This window comes from Muntiacus reevesi, chromosome 1 (assembly GCF_963930625.1).
Source record: "Muntiacus reevesi chromosome 1, mMunRee1.1, whole genome shotgun sequence".
In the NCBI taxonomy this organism is placed as follows: Eukaryota; Metazoa; Chordata; class Mammalia; order Artiodactyla; family Cervidae; genus Muntiacus; species Muntiacus reevesi.
Genome location: NC_089249.1, coordinates 53,015,489 through 53,032,310, shown reverse-complemented (window position 1 = coordinate 53,032,310; position 16,822 = coordinate 53,015,489). Strand labels below are relative to the sequence as shown.

Genomic DNA, 16,822 nt, shown 5'->3' with positions numbered 1-16,822 from the left:
CATCTCCTGCTTTGGCAGGTGGATTCTTTACCACTGAGCCACCAAGGAAGCCCCTGTTTTTCTTTTCATTTAATAGCTCCCATTGCATACGGTAAGCACGTCAATTATATAAGTAGTAGAAGTAAAGAGCAAAGCATTGAAATTCCATTACCCACTGCACACACCCCCAGCCCTCCCACTCCCTTCTTTACTTAGTTTGCTGTAGATGTTTCTAGATGTTTTCTTTAAATCCACCATGGATTGTTTTTAAAACTCACATGTACAAAAAAAATTTTTTAACCTCCCCCCCCCCCAAAACCTTACATGTACAATCAGAAAAAGCATGGGGTGAGGAGAGAAAACAGAAGATTCTCAAAATGAATCTGGACATCATAAAAGCATAGAGGTTTTTACAAAGCAAGTCTCTCTGTTTGAGGATGAGAAAGTGGGGCTCAGGGTTGTTGGGTGGCCTGCCACGCTCACACGGTTTGTGCCAGCTCCTGGCGCCCAGTCCAGCGTTGCTTCGGGGGTCACATCCGCTAGGGTTCAGGAAGGAGGAGGGAGGCTGAGCTGGAGAGAGGCCAGGAGGATGCTCTGGGCTGGGCAGGCTGGGTTGGGGTGATGAGCCTTCTGCCTGTTTCTTCTGGGTACCAGGAGATGCGGGTAGAGAAACATCCTGGCAGGAAGGACCAAAGTCCTCATTTATGGCCTGAGGGGAGTTAATGTGTAATATTCTAGGATATAAGCTGGACTGCAAGGTGAGACCCTGAGCCCAGACCTCCAGGAGCTGTCCAGAGTTGCTGTCCGGAGCTGCTACCATGTCGGTGAGAACACCGGCTCCCCACTGCCCTCCTCCTCCATCACTCCAAATCTTTACCTGAGTGGGGGTGGGGTGGATGTTGGAGAAAAAGCATCGCTGCCCCTCCAGCCTCGGTTTCCTTATCTGCGTAGGGAGGAAGTTGGACAGATCACCTCCACTGTCCTTTAGCATCGAGGTTCTCTTTTCCCTCCACTACCATTCTGAGTCTGTCTCTTTCCCCCTCCAGCCTGGGTTTCTCATTAGTAATTTATTTATCTATTTTTTGCCTATCTCTCTCAGTTGGGGATCTTATTTCCCCAACCAGGGACCAAACCTGGGCTCACTGCAGTGGAAGCACAGGAGTCCTAACCTCTGGACAGCCAGGGAATTCCCTCTTATCAATAATATTAATCACGACAACAATGATAACTATTAACACCTACTGAGCTTTAAAAGATGAAGTTGAGACTGGAAGGTTAACTTTCCCCAGATCAAAATCTGTAAATTGCAGGGGCGTCAAGTGGATCTTCTTCAAGGTCTCTCCCCGATTCTCTGATTCCAAAGTCTGCTCTGCTGTAGCCTGCTGTGTTCTTGGAGAAATCGCTGCTCCTCTCTGAGCCTCAGTCTCCTGTATTTGGAGAACTGGGTCACAGACGGCATCTTCTGAGGCCGGAGGGTTGCTTTCCTGGGGCTGCCGTAACAAATTTATTCTCTCAGTTTTGGAGGCTTGAGGTCTGAAATCCAGGTGTTGGTGGGAACTTGCTCTCTCTGCAGGCTCTAGGGGAGGGTTCTTTCTTGTCCTTTCCAGCTTCTATTCACTGCTGGCAATCTGTGGTATTCCTGGGCTTGCAGCTGTCTCCCTCCAACCCCTGCCTCTCTCTTCACACGGCTTCTCTGCATGTCTGTGTTTCTGGGTCCAAATTTCCTCTTCTTCTAAGGATGTCAGTCATATGGGGTTTGGGGCCCACCCTAAACCACTACGACCTCATCTCAATTTGGTCCTATTTCCAAATAGGTCCCATTCACAGGCTCCAGGTGGGCATGCTTTTCTGGGAGAGTCAGCACAGGTGGGATGTGGGCGTGGATGTGACCAGAGGGTCCAGGTGTGTGGATGGCGTGGTGTCCTCCCCACCCTCTGCCTCTCAGGGAGGGCCTTTGTGCCCAAATACTTTCCCCACATTCTCCTTCCCCTGCTCGCCTCACCCCTCCACTTTCCTCTTTCTTCAGAGACCCTCCCTGGTGGACCAGGGGTTAAGACTCTGCGCTGCCAATGCAGGGGGCACAGGTTCAAACCCTGGTCAGGGAACTAAGATCCTACATGCCACCGGGTGAGGCCAAAATATTAAAAAAAAAAAAGAAAAGAAAAAATGGGGGAACCGAGGTCCAGAAAAGGGCACAGTTGGCTCCTACTAACTCGGTTAGTCACCTGAGCACTGACACCTGCCTCCACCCCAGCTTTGCCTCCGCAGACTTTGCGCCCCAGACTTTATGGAGGGGGGACAGATCACTAGGCCCACCCCCTCCCACGGGCATCCCTGTTTGCCCAGATGGACCCCACACCTGGCCTTCGTCTCGCCCCTGCCCTGCCATAGCCCTAGGGCCTCAGATTCTTCTGTTTGAACCAGGCAGCCTCCAGGAGCTTTGGGGGGTGGGGTGGCGAGGGTGCTTCTCCCCATCCCAGTCTCACCCTGACCATCCCAGGGAGGAGAGCGGAGACCCCTCGTGACGTCTGGTGGGGACTCTGCGTGCTGCAGTGCACACACCGTGAAGGGCTGCTTGTTGGCAGGACACCCACGCTCCTCTGGGAGGGACGGAATAACCTCTCCTAGGGGGACTGCTGTCTGTCCTTCTGGGAGAGGCTGAAGGAGGATTTTAACCCAGTTTGGCTGGTGATCCACGTGTTACATTAAGCATCCATCTGAGGGGTTAGGCCTCTGAGTGCCACTTTCTCAAAAGCAGTGAAATTCCTCTTACCCCGCGGACATCTGGGGTTCCCTGGTGGGTCAGACAGTAAAGAATCTGCCTGTCATGCCGGTAGACCTGGGTTTGATCCCTGGGTTGAGATCCCCTGGAAGAGGAAATGGCAGCCCACTCCAGTATTCTTGCCTGGAGAACCCCATGGACAGAGGAGCCAAGTGGGCTACAGTCCATGGGATTGCAAAGAGTCAGACAGGAGTGAGTGACTAACACGCAGAGGACATCTGGAGACATTTTTGGTTGTCACCACTTGGGGGGAGGGTGCTCCTGGCATCCGGTGGTTAGAGACCCAGCCTGCGGCTCTACCTCCTACGCACACAGGACAACCCCACAATAAAGAACAATCCAGTTGGAAAGGTCAGGGCGCCGAACCTGGAAAACCCTGCTCTGAAGCATCGTGGGGTCCGATGTGCCATGATGATCCACCCTCCTGGACTTGGCAAGGCCTCTTTCAGGCCTTCCTTTTATTTATTTTAGTTTTGGCCATGGCCTGTGGCAGGCAGGATTTTAGCTCCCTGACCAGGGATGGACAATGTGCCACTGCATGGAAGCACAGAGTCTTAACCTGGACAACCTGACCAGAGTCATCCCTGGACGACCAGGGATGTCCCCAGGCCTCCTTTTAAAATGTACTGACTCCAGGAGAAGGCTTCTCTGGTGTCTCAGTCAGTAAAGAATCCACCTGTAATCCAGGAGATGCAAGAGACCCGGGTTTGATCCCTGGGTCAGGAGGATCCCCTGGAGAAGGAAATGGCAACCCACTCCAGTATTCCTGCCTGGAGAATCCCATGGACAGAGGAGCACGGCAGGCTACAGTCCATGGGGTCACAAGAGTCAGACACGACTTAGCGACTAAACCACCACCACCAAGAGAACTGTGCAACCCGACACCAGTGTAGGAACCCGAAGACTGTTTTCCCTCTTGGAGGAAAGGAGGCAGCTGCCAGCAGGGGAGTCCTAATCTACCCTCCACAGACACTGCCCTTGACTTTCAGCAAAGCACTCCAGTCCCACAAGTTGCTTCAAGGGTTCCCAAGTGAGCTCCCTCCAGAAAAAAAAAGAAAAAAAAAGAAAAAAAAAAAATCAGTGAACAGAAATCCTATAATATAAATGTATTTCCCCAGTAAGTGTTCTAAGTCTTTTGTGGCTGCCAAATCCTGTCTAGCCCAGCCTCACACCCTCCAATCATGGATAACTAGACATTTTCTCAGGGTTGGATCATGAGGTTTGAAAACCCAGCTTCGAGAGCCTCCCTTCTAACCAGAGTATAGAAATACAGGCGCTGCCCAGGTCCTATGGGAAAATAGGAAGCAGAAGAATACCATAGTAGCGATAAGTAAGCCTAATGACCACAGCCCCTCGATTTACTTTTAGTCTGTGCCAAGTCCTATTTGAGGGGCTTCACAAACAGGAGCTCTCGTCCTCCGAACCAGGGTGAAGAAGGTGCTGTTAACCTCAGGGCCTCCGATAGTATCTGTCACAAGGGTGCTTGACAACTGGGTTTGAATGAATAATCAAATCAGCCCGTTTTACAGATGAGGAGTGTGGGGTTTGGAGAGGGACTTTGATGGACATGTTCAGACATGTGACTAATGGAATTTTATAGATTCTCTGTTTGGGATGGGCCTAGACTTGCCTGCCATACAGCCATTTTCTTTTAAAAAAAAATTAAAAAAAGATTTGTCTACAATGCGTCTTAATGGCGGCACACGGGATCTTAGTTTCAGCACATGGGATCTTTTAGCTGGGGCTTTCGAACTCTTAGTTGCAGCATGTGGGACTAATTCCCTGACCAGGGATAGAACCTGGGAACCCTGCATTGGGAATGTGGAGTCTTAGCCACTGGACCACTAGGGAAGTCCTGATACAGTCATTTTCTGTCAGTAAAATGACTCCCAAGTTTGTGCAAGAAATAACATACCCTTGTTCGTGGGATTTTGCTGAGGGCATTGTGCCTCATCACTTGAACACATTTGGGAACAGTGAGGTTGGCATGGGTTACTCTATCCATTTTATAGATGGGCAAACTGAGGTTCCCTCCCCTGAGCCCTATGTCTCCAGATCCAGCTATTCTTCAGGCTGGGGTGAATGAGAGTGAAGCAAAACAGCAAGAGGGGGCTCCAGGAATCTTTGATCTGAGCTCTGACTTTTTCGCTTCCTGGCTCCATGGCCTCATGTGGGGACAGGGAAAGGGGGACCTGGGGCCAGGTTGGGATGGGAGGATGCTGGCGAGTGGGCTTTACCAGCAGAAGAGCATGGGGCACACGTGTGGCACACATGTGATTGATTTGTGTGGGATGTTTCTCTGTTGGCGCAGGGGAAATTTGAGATTGTGAACATGGACATGAAGATGGGGGCAAGCCTGAAGATCAAGGGCAAGATCGCTGACGGTGCTAATGGGTGAGCCAGTGGAAGGGCAGGTGGGGCAGGACAGGTAGAGGGGGCCGGCCACAGACCTGGCATAGGCTGGGAAGGTGGGGGCAGGCGAGGCAGCCTTGTGAAATGTTGGGACAATGAGAGTGACCTCTGGCCAGGGGGCCTCTTGTACATTCTCGCTCCTCTCACACCCCTCCCTCACCCTTGCTGGCCCCATTTGCGCTGCTTTCACATCTGAGGCCAGGTTTGGGGACCTGCAGGAGTCACATCGGACGCCATGTGCTCAATTCCTTGGCCCCAACAGACACGCAGGCAGCAAGTGAGAAATCCCTGAAGCATTGCCCAGTCCTCCGTGAGTCAGATGCCTCTACTGAAGGCCCCAACCCCCCGGGGACACTACCCTCTTGATACTGCTGAAGGACCAGGGACTGGCCTTTCACATGTATTAAACCAGGGATAGCTCAGTTGGTAAAGAATCCACCAGCAAAAAAAAAAAAAAAGAATCCACCTGCGATGCAGGACACCAGGGTTCAATCCCTGGGTCAGGAAGATCCCCTGAAGAAGGAAATGGCAACCCACTCCAGTATTCTTGACCAGGGAGCCTAGCCGGCTACAGTCCATGGTGTCGCAAAAGTCAGACTTAGCGGCTACAAAACCACCCCAAACCAGGGGCACCCGCCAGGGGGCACCTAGTGGCCTGGTGTGCATCCTCTCCATCAGAATCGGAGACCTTTCTCGCCTCGGGGGTTACAGGTCAGCGTTAGGCTGTCCTGTGTGCAGGACAAGGGTCAGCATTTCTTGAAACTGATCTCAATCAGGTTTTGATTGCGGAGGGGCAGGCAGAAGCACCGGGTAGGAGCCAAGAGAAAAATCACCTCTTTCTCCTACTTGGGTCCCTCAAGGTTGCAGAAATGTGGGATACCTCTGGCCTGAGTCCTCCCAATGGAGACACCCCATGACTCAGAAAGTCCCACTCTCAGGGAGCATGAAGGTCTAACCAAGGCCCCCTGTCGTGATCTTTCTAAAAGATCACACAGCTCCTAATTGCATACCTCTAATGACAGGGACCTCACCACCTCAGGCATACAACTATTTTTGGCCAAACTTAATGGGTCTTCAGAAAGTTAAGATCAGCAGTTTTTTCCAAGGATAGCCACCTTCATCTCCTGAAATGTCACTATTAGTTAACTCCTTGTCAGAAGCCTTGGTCTGTGTTCTAAATGGAATGTGATACTCCAGTACCAGGTCCGATCAAATTGTTATCTCCCTTGTTTTAAGGCACAAACCTCAATTACCACCACCTTTGGTTATTCTACCAACTTTATGGTCAAGACACCACCACCCAAGCTTTTATACCCAGGGCTGGCCCCTTATTCTTACTTCTTACTTTTTCTCTGGCAGCTTTGTGATTAATTTGGGCCAGGGGACAGATAAACTGAACCTGCATTTCAACCCACGCTTTGGTGAATCCACCATCGTCTGCAACTCACGCGATGGCAACAGCTGGGGGGCGGAGCAACGGGACAATCACATGTGCTTCAGCCCAGGGTCAGAAGTCAAGGTGAGGTCAAAGGGAAAAGGGGCCTGAAAACAGATCTCAAGGGGGGAGCACAGCTGGTGGGGGCACCCTGGCCTAGACACGTGCTGGGACTGTTTGAGCCACCGGGCACGGCCCCGGCCCATTTCCAGGGTGCCTCCTGCCTCCCTGACGCCCTCCCTCCCACCGCAGCTCATCGTGACCTTCGAGAACAATGAATTCAAGGTGAAGCTGCCAGATGGGCACCAGTTGACCTTTCCCAACAGGCTGGGCCACAGCCACCTGAGCTACCTGGGTGTGCAGAACTTCATCGTCTCTTCCTTCAAGCTAGACTGAGGGTAGCACCTCACCAGAATGCAAGACACCACCCCTGCAAGCAGATTCCTGACTGAGAGCTGTCTCGTCATGTGGAATCAGTGACCCTTGTGACCCACCTGCTCTTCCTAATCCTCCGCCCTCATCCCCCAACAAAAGAATCCACCTTTTTAGTCTTTCCAACTGTGGTGTTTTCCACTATCTTGATGCTCCTAGCGTCCCCTTGATATGGACGAGGAAACTGAGGCTACCCAGTGGGGGATGAGCTCCAAACACCTCTAAGCCACTGGTCCTGCCTGCTGGTCCCCTTTTGTCACCAGGATAAGTGCCAAGTTGCTCTATGGGATTACAGTTCCAGGCACCTGGGCCAGGGGCTGTTCCCGGAACTGCAGATAAGGGCTCCCACCTGGGCTTCTTATCGCAGGGCTATTCATTCCAGTCTGGTTACTCATTACCCCCTGCCTCGGTCCCTCCCCTCATTGGGGGCCCTGGTTGGGTGGGGCGGGGGGAGGTAGTCCTCGGCTTTCCAAACTCAGTGCTAAAGGTACTCGAGCAGGTGGCGTGGACACTGTCATCTCAGGTCCTCAAGCATCTCGCGGGACACCTTTTATCAAAAAAAGCCTTTTTAATCAGGACCCAGAGGCAGGTCTGGGGTGCACGGAAAGGTGGGACCCTCCCCCCTCCCAGTGAGGTCACACCTGACTTTTCTGAGGCTTTTGGGACATGGGGCTGGTGGTGGGAATGTTGCGGAGGCAGCCTTGGGGGCTCTCAGGCAGGAGGGACCCTGCTGGGGGCAACTCCAGGATGAGCTGGGGCCGAGGGTCCCTTTGGGAGAGGAGACAAAGGCTCTATGTGGCAGGCTCCCCACCCCCACCCAGCAAGGGCAGCTTTCCTAACACAAAGGCTGCACTGTGAGGCTGGGCCTTCCAGCGGGTGGGGGGCCTGGGGCAGAAGGTGGGCCCAGGGAATGGCTACTGGGTCCGGAGGTCCGGTGTGGCAGTGGAGGGAGGCGGAGTGGCCGAGCAGGGCCCAGGGGAACACCCAGGTCCCAGAACAAGCCTGGTCTCCCCTGGCCTCCCTCCCATGTCTGTCCAGCAGAGGTGTGGAGGGGTCTGTTGTTGGCAAGACCCAGCCGCCAGGGGCTGGGGCTGCACCTGGGCTCCTCGCAGGCGGTGCCCGGAGGCTGGCCAGGGTTCTCAGCCCGTGCCCAGCCAATCACACCTTGACCTCGTCGTCTTCCTCAGCATCAGCAAACTCAAAGGTGTTGGCCTGCACTGTGCTGGGCACGGGGGTCCTGCTGCCTGCCTGGGACGCCCCCCACTCTTCGTCCAGGCTTCCCCAGGAGGCCCGAACCTGGGACAACGCCCCCACCCCCTCGCCCCGAGCATCCACCTCAGTGTAGTGGCGGCGGCTTTGGCTGCCACCCGAGACAGCTCCCCAGTGCCTGCCGGGGCCCTCACCAGCAGGCACACGGGGGCCCTCTCCCACCGCGCAGGCCCTTGCCTCGGCCACTGGGCCCAACCTGGTGGTTACCCCATTGGGGCAGCGTCCACGAGGTGAGGGGCTTGAGGCAGGGGCCGGGGGGGTTGCAACAGAGGCTGGGGGACTTGCAGCAGGAGCCGGGGCTGGGGTCTCCGCTGCAGAGCCTTCTGAGAGGCTCATGGCCCCCAGGAGCTCAGTGAGGAGGGAGGGCCCAAGGTCGAGGTCCAGGCGGAAGGACAGGAGGGAGTCAGAGCGTCGAAGTTCAGGCTCAGCGGGGAAGGAGCTATCACGGTCTCGGTCACGAGGCTTTTCTGGGCGAGGCAGGCGGGAGATGGTGCAGAACCCGGAGTCCACTCCTAGAAGAGAAACAGGGACCAGGGTCAGAGCTGGGGGCTCTAACCAGGAATTGCGGAAGACAGAGCCAGGACCAACACCTGCTTGCTATATGGCCTTTAGCAAGCCACCCCCCGATCTGACTGCAGCTTCCTCCATCTTTCCAATACAGTGAACCCCATACTCTCTTGTGTAATCTTCCTGTCAACACTGGAAATTGACATAATCCTCATCCCATTTTGCAGATGAAGAAAGTGAGGCTCAGTTTGGGACGAGGGAAAAGGCTCGCCCAGGGCCACAAAGTCTGAAGGGCTGGAGCTGAGCCTGGAGCTCAAACCTCCTGACTCTCAGGCCCAACACTGAACTTGAATGACCCCTGGTCCCCTGCCATGAACCCACAGCGCATGCACTGGCTTGTGGGCACAGGATAGAACCAGCAGCCGGTTTGACGACATAGAAATCAAGACCCAAAGGACAGGCAAATGCCCTCTAAACGCCCTCTGTCCCTGACCTTGGCTCCAGGACTTCCAGGCCTAGGATACAGCAGTGGGACCGCGAACCAGCCATAAGTGGGATTCTGAGCATCACCCCTGGACAGGGAGCACCAGAGGGGGCTGGGCAAAGCTGCAGGGCAGGGAATGGTCACCAGGCGGCAGCAGGGGCCCCAGTTCTCAAGTGAGCTGTCCAGGAGGTGCCCAGGTGACACCCACCCCTCCCCACGCTGGCAGGAAGGGCCTCTGGCTTCTGTCCACCTGAGTGGTTTTCCAAATTTGTCAAGTTATAGGAACCTCTGTTCAAATAACAACAGAGCAACAGCTCCCGTGTCCTGAGCACCTACTGTGTGCGAGATTCTAGGCCACAATCGAATATGTGTTATCATTTCACGCAATCTTAGCAGTGACCTTAAGGGCTCATTATATAGGCCAGGACTTGACTTCACAGAAGTCAATTTGCTCACTGAGAATCAGGCAGAACCAGGATTTGAATCCAGGGCTCTGGCTCTCCACCTCTCCACTGTACTGTTCTAACACAAGGGAGCTGCTTCCATTGAAGCAGGCAAGGGAGAGGGGTAGGAGGGTGGTAGGCTGGCTTAGCCGAGGGTCCAGAGAAGGGGAGGCAGCTTAGGGGCAAGGCAGAATTCAAACCCCACCTCCTCATCTCTCAACCTCAGTGTTTTGGGGAGTGAACTGGTTCCTGCCCTGTGACCCGCCCTCGCCATCCAAGATCTGGGGTTTGAGTCTGACTTGCATGGAGACCAAACTACTGCTGGGAAAAGAGCTCACTTGGAGGGTTGGCTGAACCATCAAACCCGCTGCACCTCAGCCCGTGAAAAATGAGCAGACAGCCCAGGCCCTCACCGTAAGCAGAGTGGCCGTCCGTGGAGCTGCCAGGGCTGCGGTCAAAGCTGAGCTTGCCCACCACGAGGCTGTCATAGGCCGCCTGGTTGAGCTGAGGCAGGGAGATGGCATTCTTGATGATGGGGGAGATGGCCGGTGGAGCAGGCGAGGGTGCGGGCGGAGAAGCCATCCTCCGGGGCGGGGCCCCCACCCTCCGCACCAGCTGCAGCTTCTTGGCCAGGAAGCCCCGGGGCGAGCGGTGGGTGCTCCCTGAGCCGCCACCATGGTTGCTGAGGAAGGAGGTGTCACCGAAGACGTCCCCGCCGCGGCCCACATGCATGGTGTGGCGGAAATCCCCGAGTGGGGGGCTGATCATGTCTGCGGTCAGCCGCTTCTTCCCCTGCGAGCTGGACACCCAGCCCACGGGTGAGAGCTTGCCCAGGTTCATGGCCGGGGCTCCTCCGGCCCCCTGGGGGCCCGGCATCGGCTCTGGCTGTTCACAGCTGCTGGTACATGCCCACTGGGGCCTGGGGAGGGCGCTGGGCTAGGTGAAGGGTCCACTTCTCAGCTCCCTCCTTCTTGGTGGGAGAGGGTGGACAGAGGCTGCCCTCTGTGCTAAGGTGCTGCCCTCACATGCTGAGGCTGTGGGGGGTCCATGGCTTGTCTGCCCCGAGGCCTGGCTCCCAGTCCCGTGGAAGGAGCTGCAGATGTTCTGACCAAGGACGTAGATGGCACCAAATGTGCCTCAGACGTGGACAGTCCTTCTCCTGCCCAGGAGTGGAGACCTAAGAGAAAGAAGGTAGTGGAGGGCCTGGGGGCATCTTGGTCCAAGTAATAACAGCTAAAGAGAATACATAATGAGGATAATGGAGAAAATGCTGAACACACCCACAGAGAAGGGCACAGGGCATGATTCCATATCCAGGACATTTAAGAGCAGGTGAAACAAAATCCCATGGACAGAAGAGCCTGGTAGGGTACAGTCCATGGGGTCGGACAGGACTTAGCAACTAACACCAACAAAACAAAACAACAGTGATAGAAATCAGAATTGTGATTGCCTTTGAACAGATATAGACTGGGAGGGGGCACAAAAAATTCATGGAGCTGTACGCTTCTTCAACTGTATACTGGTTAAAACCTATGAATGGTCATTATATGGTCCCCATTGATGAAGCACCTATTGAGTGTCAATGGCTTATATTCATCACTCATTAAACCTCGAGGGAGGCACTATAGCCTTGAGAAGAGACACTGAAGCCCAAAGAAATGAAGGGATTTGCCTGAGGCTACACAGTAGGCAATGGTGAAGCAGAGCCTCCAACCCCAGAGCCCTTGAGCCCCGACCTACACTGCCTCCTGCTGGCGGGTGGAGTTAAATCACTTCCCTTCTTGGTGGGTTAAACTGTCGTCCCCTCAGAGAGGCTAGGAGGTGACAGGCGAAGGCTTTATGAACTGCTGTGTAACCAGCAGAATGCTTCGCTTTCTGAATGCTTCCTGGAAAAAGGATCCTGTGGTCAAAAGTGGTTTTTCCAGCTGCTTATTACATGTCTGAGCACATTCAAGGCTCTGAGAAGGCCCGCAGGAAGAACATTATATTTTTTTCAAATTGATGTCAAGGACTTGTTACCAGGGAACAAGTTTTGGAAAAAGCTCGGCTGGAGCCGAAAGCTGTTCTTTGCCTACTCCCTGCTGTCCTGATCTCTCCCCCACCCTCCTCTCCATCCCAATCTTCTCTAAGCTTCCTTTGGTTTGACACCACCCCTTCTACTACCCTAGGAGTATACAGTGGAGGACACCTAAGAACCTATGGTCCCATAGGTCTTAGAACGAGTAGAGATGTCATTTCAGAGCCTCTGACTCACTTGGCTTTTAGTGGCCCGTGCAGCCTGGTCTTGTCTCTCCAGATCGCAACACACTCTAAGGGTGGGGCCTGGATTTTCCTGCCTCCCTCCCTCCAGCGCTCAACTTGGGCTCTGCACACGGCCAAGCGCCCAATCAGTACCAGTAGTTCTCTGTGATACCTTCATACCTTCATACCTTGCCACCATCTGAGTGAGGGCAGGTAGAGGATTTAGTGGCCTCACAGTGTGTCCTTGGGCAAGTCATTTACCTCCTCAGACCTGGGACCCGAGCTGATAAAAGTTGATAATGATTCTTAACACCTAGATCTGAGCATCAACTTTAAAAAAAAAAAAAATTGCTGCCACCTCCAAGCATAAAAATCTCAATACTGCCCTTCAAATGTTATTTGAAATTCAAAATAGGTTAAATAACAAGATAAAAACAAAGGAGGCAAGAAGACAAAGCTTGCTTTGTTTTCTGACTGCATTCTCTTTCCTTCCCACCATAGGATCCTCCTCCAACCCTGACTCCTCCCCCCCCCAGGGGTGGGGGGGTATCTGAATCATTCTTTTCCCTGGCACCCCCAGCACCAAGACGTCCTTGTGGAATGTTTGCTGAAGTAATGAAGCGCTCTGCAGTTGGCCAGCCACTGCATGATGTCATCTGATTCTCCAACAGCCCTGAAGCTGGAGGGTTAGCCCATTTTACAGGACCAGGACGAGCCAAGGCTTGGAGAGAAGGAACTTGGCCAGGGTCACATGGCAGGTACCTCGCATAGGCCACTTCCTTGCTCTGCTGAGGACTGAATCTGGGGACAGAGGGGAGGGAACTGGGGGGGGTGTCATTCTGAAATGTCATGAGGAAAGGTCACTATGTCCATCATGTGGCCACACCTACTTCTCCCCAGCCCCTCCTTTCTCAGCAAAAGGGGTCCTGGTCCCCACCCCACCCCTGGGGCCACTTTGACTTGAGACACCAGCTTCTGCCCGAGTCTTGTGATAAGCCCATGTCTCAAATGCCTCTGGGCACCTCCAGAAGCTCTCCACCCTGCCCACTGCTGTAGGGACATCCGTGGCGCTTTGCAGCCAAGGACAGGGCACTGCTACTGGGGACCTGTTCTCCCACGTGCAAAACAAGGCTGGTCCTCTCCCAGGAGAGTTTTAAGAGTGGAAGGCGCTGTAATTAAACCCTTGGATCCTGAAGCAGGGCTGGGTTCAAAGCCAACATTCTTACACTAATAATGTCTCTCATTTTGGAGAGACAGGAGAGGCTCCAACCTCGATGGAGCCTATTTGGCCCTTAAAGCTGATCATCGGGTATCACTGGTGGGTAGGTGTGCCCCACCTGGCCCCGGAGCAAGCAGGGCTCTGGCTGTCCAGGTACGTGGCCTCTCTTTGCTCACCAAGCCAGGAATACTACCTGCTAATGCTCACAAACACCCATTTTACAGACGGAAAAAATGAGACATGGAAAGGAAACTGACTTGCCCCAGGTTGGAGAGCAAAAAGAGAGGCGTGGCCAGGAACCTCCCCAGGATTCTACTGTTGTTAGTTGCTCAGTCTTGTCTGACTCTTTGTGGCCCCATGGACTGCAGCCCACCAGACTCCTTGGTCCATGGGATTTTCCAGGGAAGAAAAATGGAGTAAGTTGTCATTTCCTCCTCCAGGGGCTCTTCCCGACTTAGGGATCAAACCTGCATCTCCTGGGTCTCCTGCATTGCTGGTGCATTCTTTACCTGCTGAGCCATTGGGGAAGTCAGGAGTCTACCAACCTCAACAGTAAATGCCAGGAGAGTGGGTGAAGGCTCCAGGAGTGCCGAGCAGATGCCCAGCTGCTGAGCTCAGAAGGGCAGGCCAGGGAGGCAGGAGACCCAGCCCTGCAGATTCAGTTTAGCCAACAGATAGCCAGGCCTGGGTACTTGGGTAGGAGTTTACTCAATAGCAGTGGTGACCACAAAGAAAAGGTTTGGGGCCGGAAGTAGGGACCTCGCGGTTAGGAGAGGCCGACAGGGGCCGCTGTGGAAGTGCATGCGGTTGGAGGAGGCCAAGGGCTGTCTGATGGCCTTGGGGGAGGGGGCAGAGGCAAGGGTGAGGCAGGGGTGGGGGTGGCGACACCCTAGGGCTCACCTGGGAGTCACCCGCAGGCCCCTAGGGGGCACCACCTCTCATCCTGGAAGCCACTCCCCTGCTCACAGCACCCCTCCGGCAAGTGTCCAGCTGGGTAGTAACACCATCCTTACCGCTGGACAGAGGGACCCTGTCTCCGTTAGGGCTGTTCTAGCCTCCCCGAATAAGGGGTTAACTCCCTGGGGGCTGCTTCATGCTCCTCAAAGTCCAGCTGCTTCAAGAGGCAGAAGCGGAGGCGAGAAAAAGGATAGCACGTTGTCTACAGCGGCAGCGGGGACCCTGTTCTCAGGCCGTCCAGGGGGACAGTAGGTGGGAGCACCACAGACCCCAAGTTAGAGCCGAATCAGCCTTTGACGCCGAGGCTGATTGGCCTAAGGTCAGGGTCTCCCCAAATCCTCGGTTCCAGACCCTGCGCCGCGTGTTGCGCAGCTGTGGCCTCCGCGGGCCAGCCCTTTCGCCACTCTGAGCCTCAGTTTCCCGATCCAGAAAATGCGCTTCAAACTTCGTGGGTCTCAGATGGCTTGGCGAGAACAGAACAGCCTCGAGGGCGGTCGGGATGGGAAGTCCCGGAAAGATTTTGGCCAGAAAACATTCCCTCTGGGAGGCACGGGGTTAGAATGCTGGAGGGTCGTCGCTCCGCGGGGAAGGGGGCAGCCGGCTGCCTTGGCCCGAGGGGAACCGGACGGGATGACCTCACCCGCCGCTCCGGCCTGGAATGCGGCGGTTGGGGAGGGGGCAGGGTGCCTGGACCATCTCCCCAGCGGTCCCCACCACTTCCCGCTCTCCCCGTCGGCCTCGCCAAGGGGCCCGACATTCCGACACATGACCCCCTCCCCGTTCCTTCCCTTCCTTTCCCAGGGCAGGAAGGAGCGTAGACGGCCCTCGGCTCGCCCCCTCCTCCCGCAACCCGCTTTACCTTCCAATTCTCTGCCGCCCTTTACTCGCCGGGACCAGAGCGAAACCACCGAAAACTTGGAGCGTCCCCGCGCCGCTCCCGCGGCCGGCGCTCCCGGCCTGTCCCTTGGCACCCGGGGCGACTTTGGTAGGCTGGCCCCCTCCCCCGCCCCGGTCCCAAAAACCTAGGGGGTGCCAAGACCTTTTGGCGCCGCGATCCCCCTGCCCGCGTCCACGCTCACCCTGGGCTCGACGACCAGCGGGCCAGCTCGCGGTTACCTTCTCTCCGCGCGCCCCGAGAGCCGGGGGTGAAGGGCGGACGCGGCGGCGGCGGCAGCGCGTCCCCGCGCGCAGCCCTGGCGAGTGGCTGGGCCGGTCTGCGCCGCCCTGGCCGCGGGCTCCGCGGGCTGGCTCCGGGGGCGGGGGCGGGGTGTGGGCGCGCTCCCTCCTCCCGCCTCTCTCCTCCCGGCCGCGGGCGGGGCGGGGCCCCCTGTCCCGGGCACCGATCGGGCCGCCCCGAGCGGCGACTGCGAAAGCTGGAGGGGGCGCCAGGTCAGGCTCTGGTAGGCTGCCCTGGGCAGGGGGAACCGGGAACGTGCAGGTTGCCCGGGCGAGGTGACTCGGGTCCCCAGCTCCCAAACCCTCTTCCACCGTCTCCTCGCAGGGCCTTGGGGTGCCTGACCTGACAACTTCGCTTGCTGGGCTCTCCAGCCACTTCTTGTGGGAGTCTGGGGAACCTGGAAGCCAGATCTCCAAGGCCCTGTATGCCTGACTCCTGCTTAAACCTTAAGTTCTACAAGCTGTGATACCCACTCCCTTGCTCCTAACCCGCTTTCCTTTTTGCTCCAGTACAGCTCCTTCACCCCAACCCCGCGGTTACCAGAACACAGACATGAGCCACACTGGGGCCAGGCCACTGGTAGAGTGGTGTGGTGTTGTGGCCAAGGCTGTGGACCCTGGAACCCAACAGCCTGGTTTCCTATCCATTGCTGGTCACTGCTTGGTTTTCCCATCTGTAAAATGGGATAATAACAGCAGGCATAAGCTGTTAATGTGGCTAAGTGTTCTCTGCTGTGTCAGCACCTAACAGACTTGCTGAACAATTAATTACATGAGGTCACATCTCAGATGGGTGGGTTCCTGAAGCTTCATTGAGCACCCCAACTCCACCCATGAGGGTCAGGGAATCAGCCACGCACAGGACTCTGCGCTGTCCTCAAGGAGGGAAGATGGACCTCTGATCCCCAGCTTATGCTGTTTCAAAGTTGGACACAACTTAGAGACCAAACAACAGGAACAATGTTGCTCTTGGACTGTGAGCTTCCTGAGCAGGAAGATCTGGGGGCTGTCCTTGCACACAGCCCCATAACAGAGTCTGCAGGAGAGGGTCGGGGCTCAGCAAGGTGTCCTGGAAGAGGTGATTCCTGAGTTAAGCTGCAAAGGACACGCAGGCAGAGGGAAGGGCAGTGGGAATGCACACACATCCGGCAAGAGACAGAACAAGCAAAGGCTTAGAACTAAGGATCCGCACGCAGGAGGCAGGTGTGGCTGGAGGAGGAGGGGCCGTATGTACACACACGGAAAGAGGTTTTTGGCTGCACCTCCTTCATGTGCGTGCTCAGTCGCTTCAGTCGTGTCTGACTCTTTGGACCCCATGACGGTAGTCCACCAGGCTCCTCTGTCCATGGGATTCTCCAGGCAAGAATACGGGAATGGTTGCTATGTCCTTCTCCAGGGGATCTTCCCAACCCAGGGATGGAGTCTCTTATGCCTCCTGCCTTGGTGAAAGTGAAGTGAAAGTGAAAGTCGCTCAGTCATGTCC

The 16,822-nt window shown here is 55.4% G+C and overlaps 2 protein-coding genes across 6 annotated transcripts; one reads left to right on the top strand and one right to left on the bottom strand.

Annotated features, from left to right (window-relative positions):
• The first annotated feature begins 725 nt into the window (after positions 1-725).
• Positions 726-7,139, top strand: LGALS2 (galectin 2). The gene is made up of 4 exons (XM_065923700.1): positions 726-803; positions 5,073-5,155; positions 6,533-6,692; positions 6,861-7,139. The coding sequence occupies exons 1-4, from the start codon at positions 798-800 to the stop codon at positions 7,002-7,004; spliced, it is 393 nt and encodes a 130-aa protein (XP_065779772.1). The 5' UTR covers positions 726-797; the 3' UTR covers positions 7,005-7,139.
• Positions 7,140-7,602: 463 nt separating this feature from the next.
• Positions 7,603-15,412, bottom strand: CDC42EP1 (CDC42 effector protein 1). 5 transcript variants are annotated; one of them, XM_065943519.1, is made up of 3 exons: positions 15,280-15,412; positions 10,157-10,920; positions 7,603-8,821 (listed from the first exon to the last, which is right to left on the bottom strand). In XM_065943519.1, exons 2-3 carry the CDS (start codon positions 10,617-10,619, stop codon positions 8,199-8,201), a joined length of 1,086 nt encoding a protein of 361 aa, XP_065799591.1. In that variant the 5' UTR covers positions 10,620-10,920; positions 15,280-15,412; the 3' UTR covers positions 7,603-8,198. The 5 variants fall into 5 exon arrangements, with proteins under 5 accessions (XP_065799591.1, XP_065799572.1, XP_065799600.1 ...); XM_065943500.1 differs by having other exon boundaries at positions 15,243-15,396; XM_065943528.1 differs by lacking the exon at positions 15,280-15,412 and adding an exon at positions 15,023-15,213.
• Positions 15,413-16,822: the final 1,410 nt, after the last annotated feature.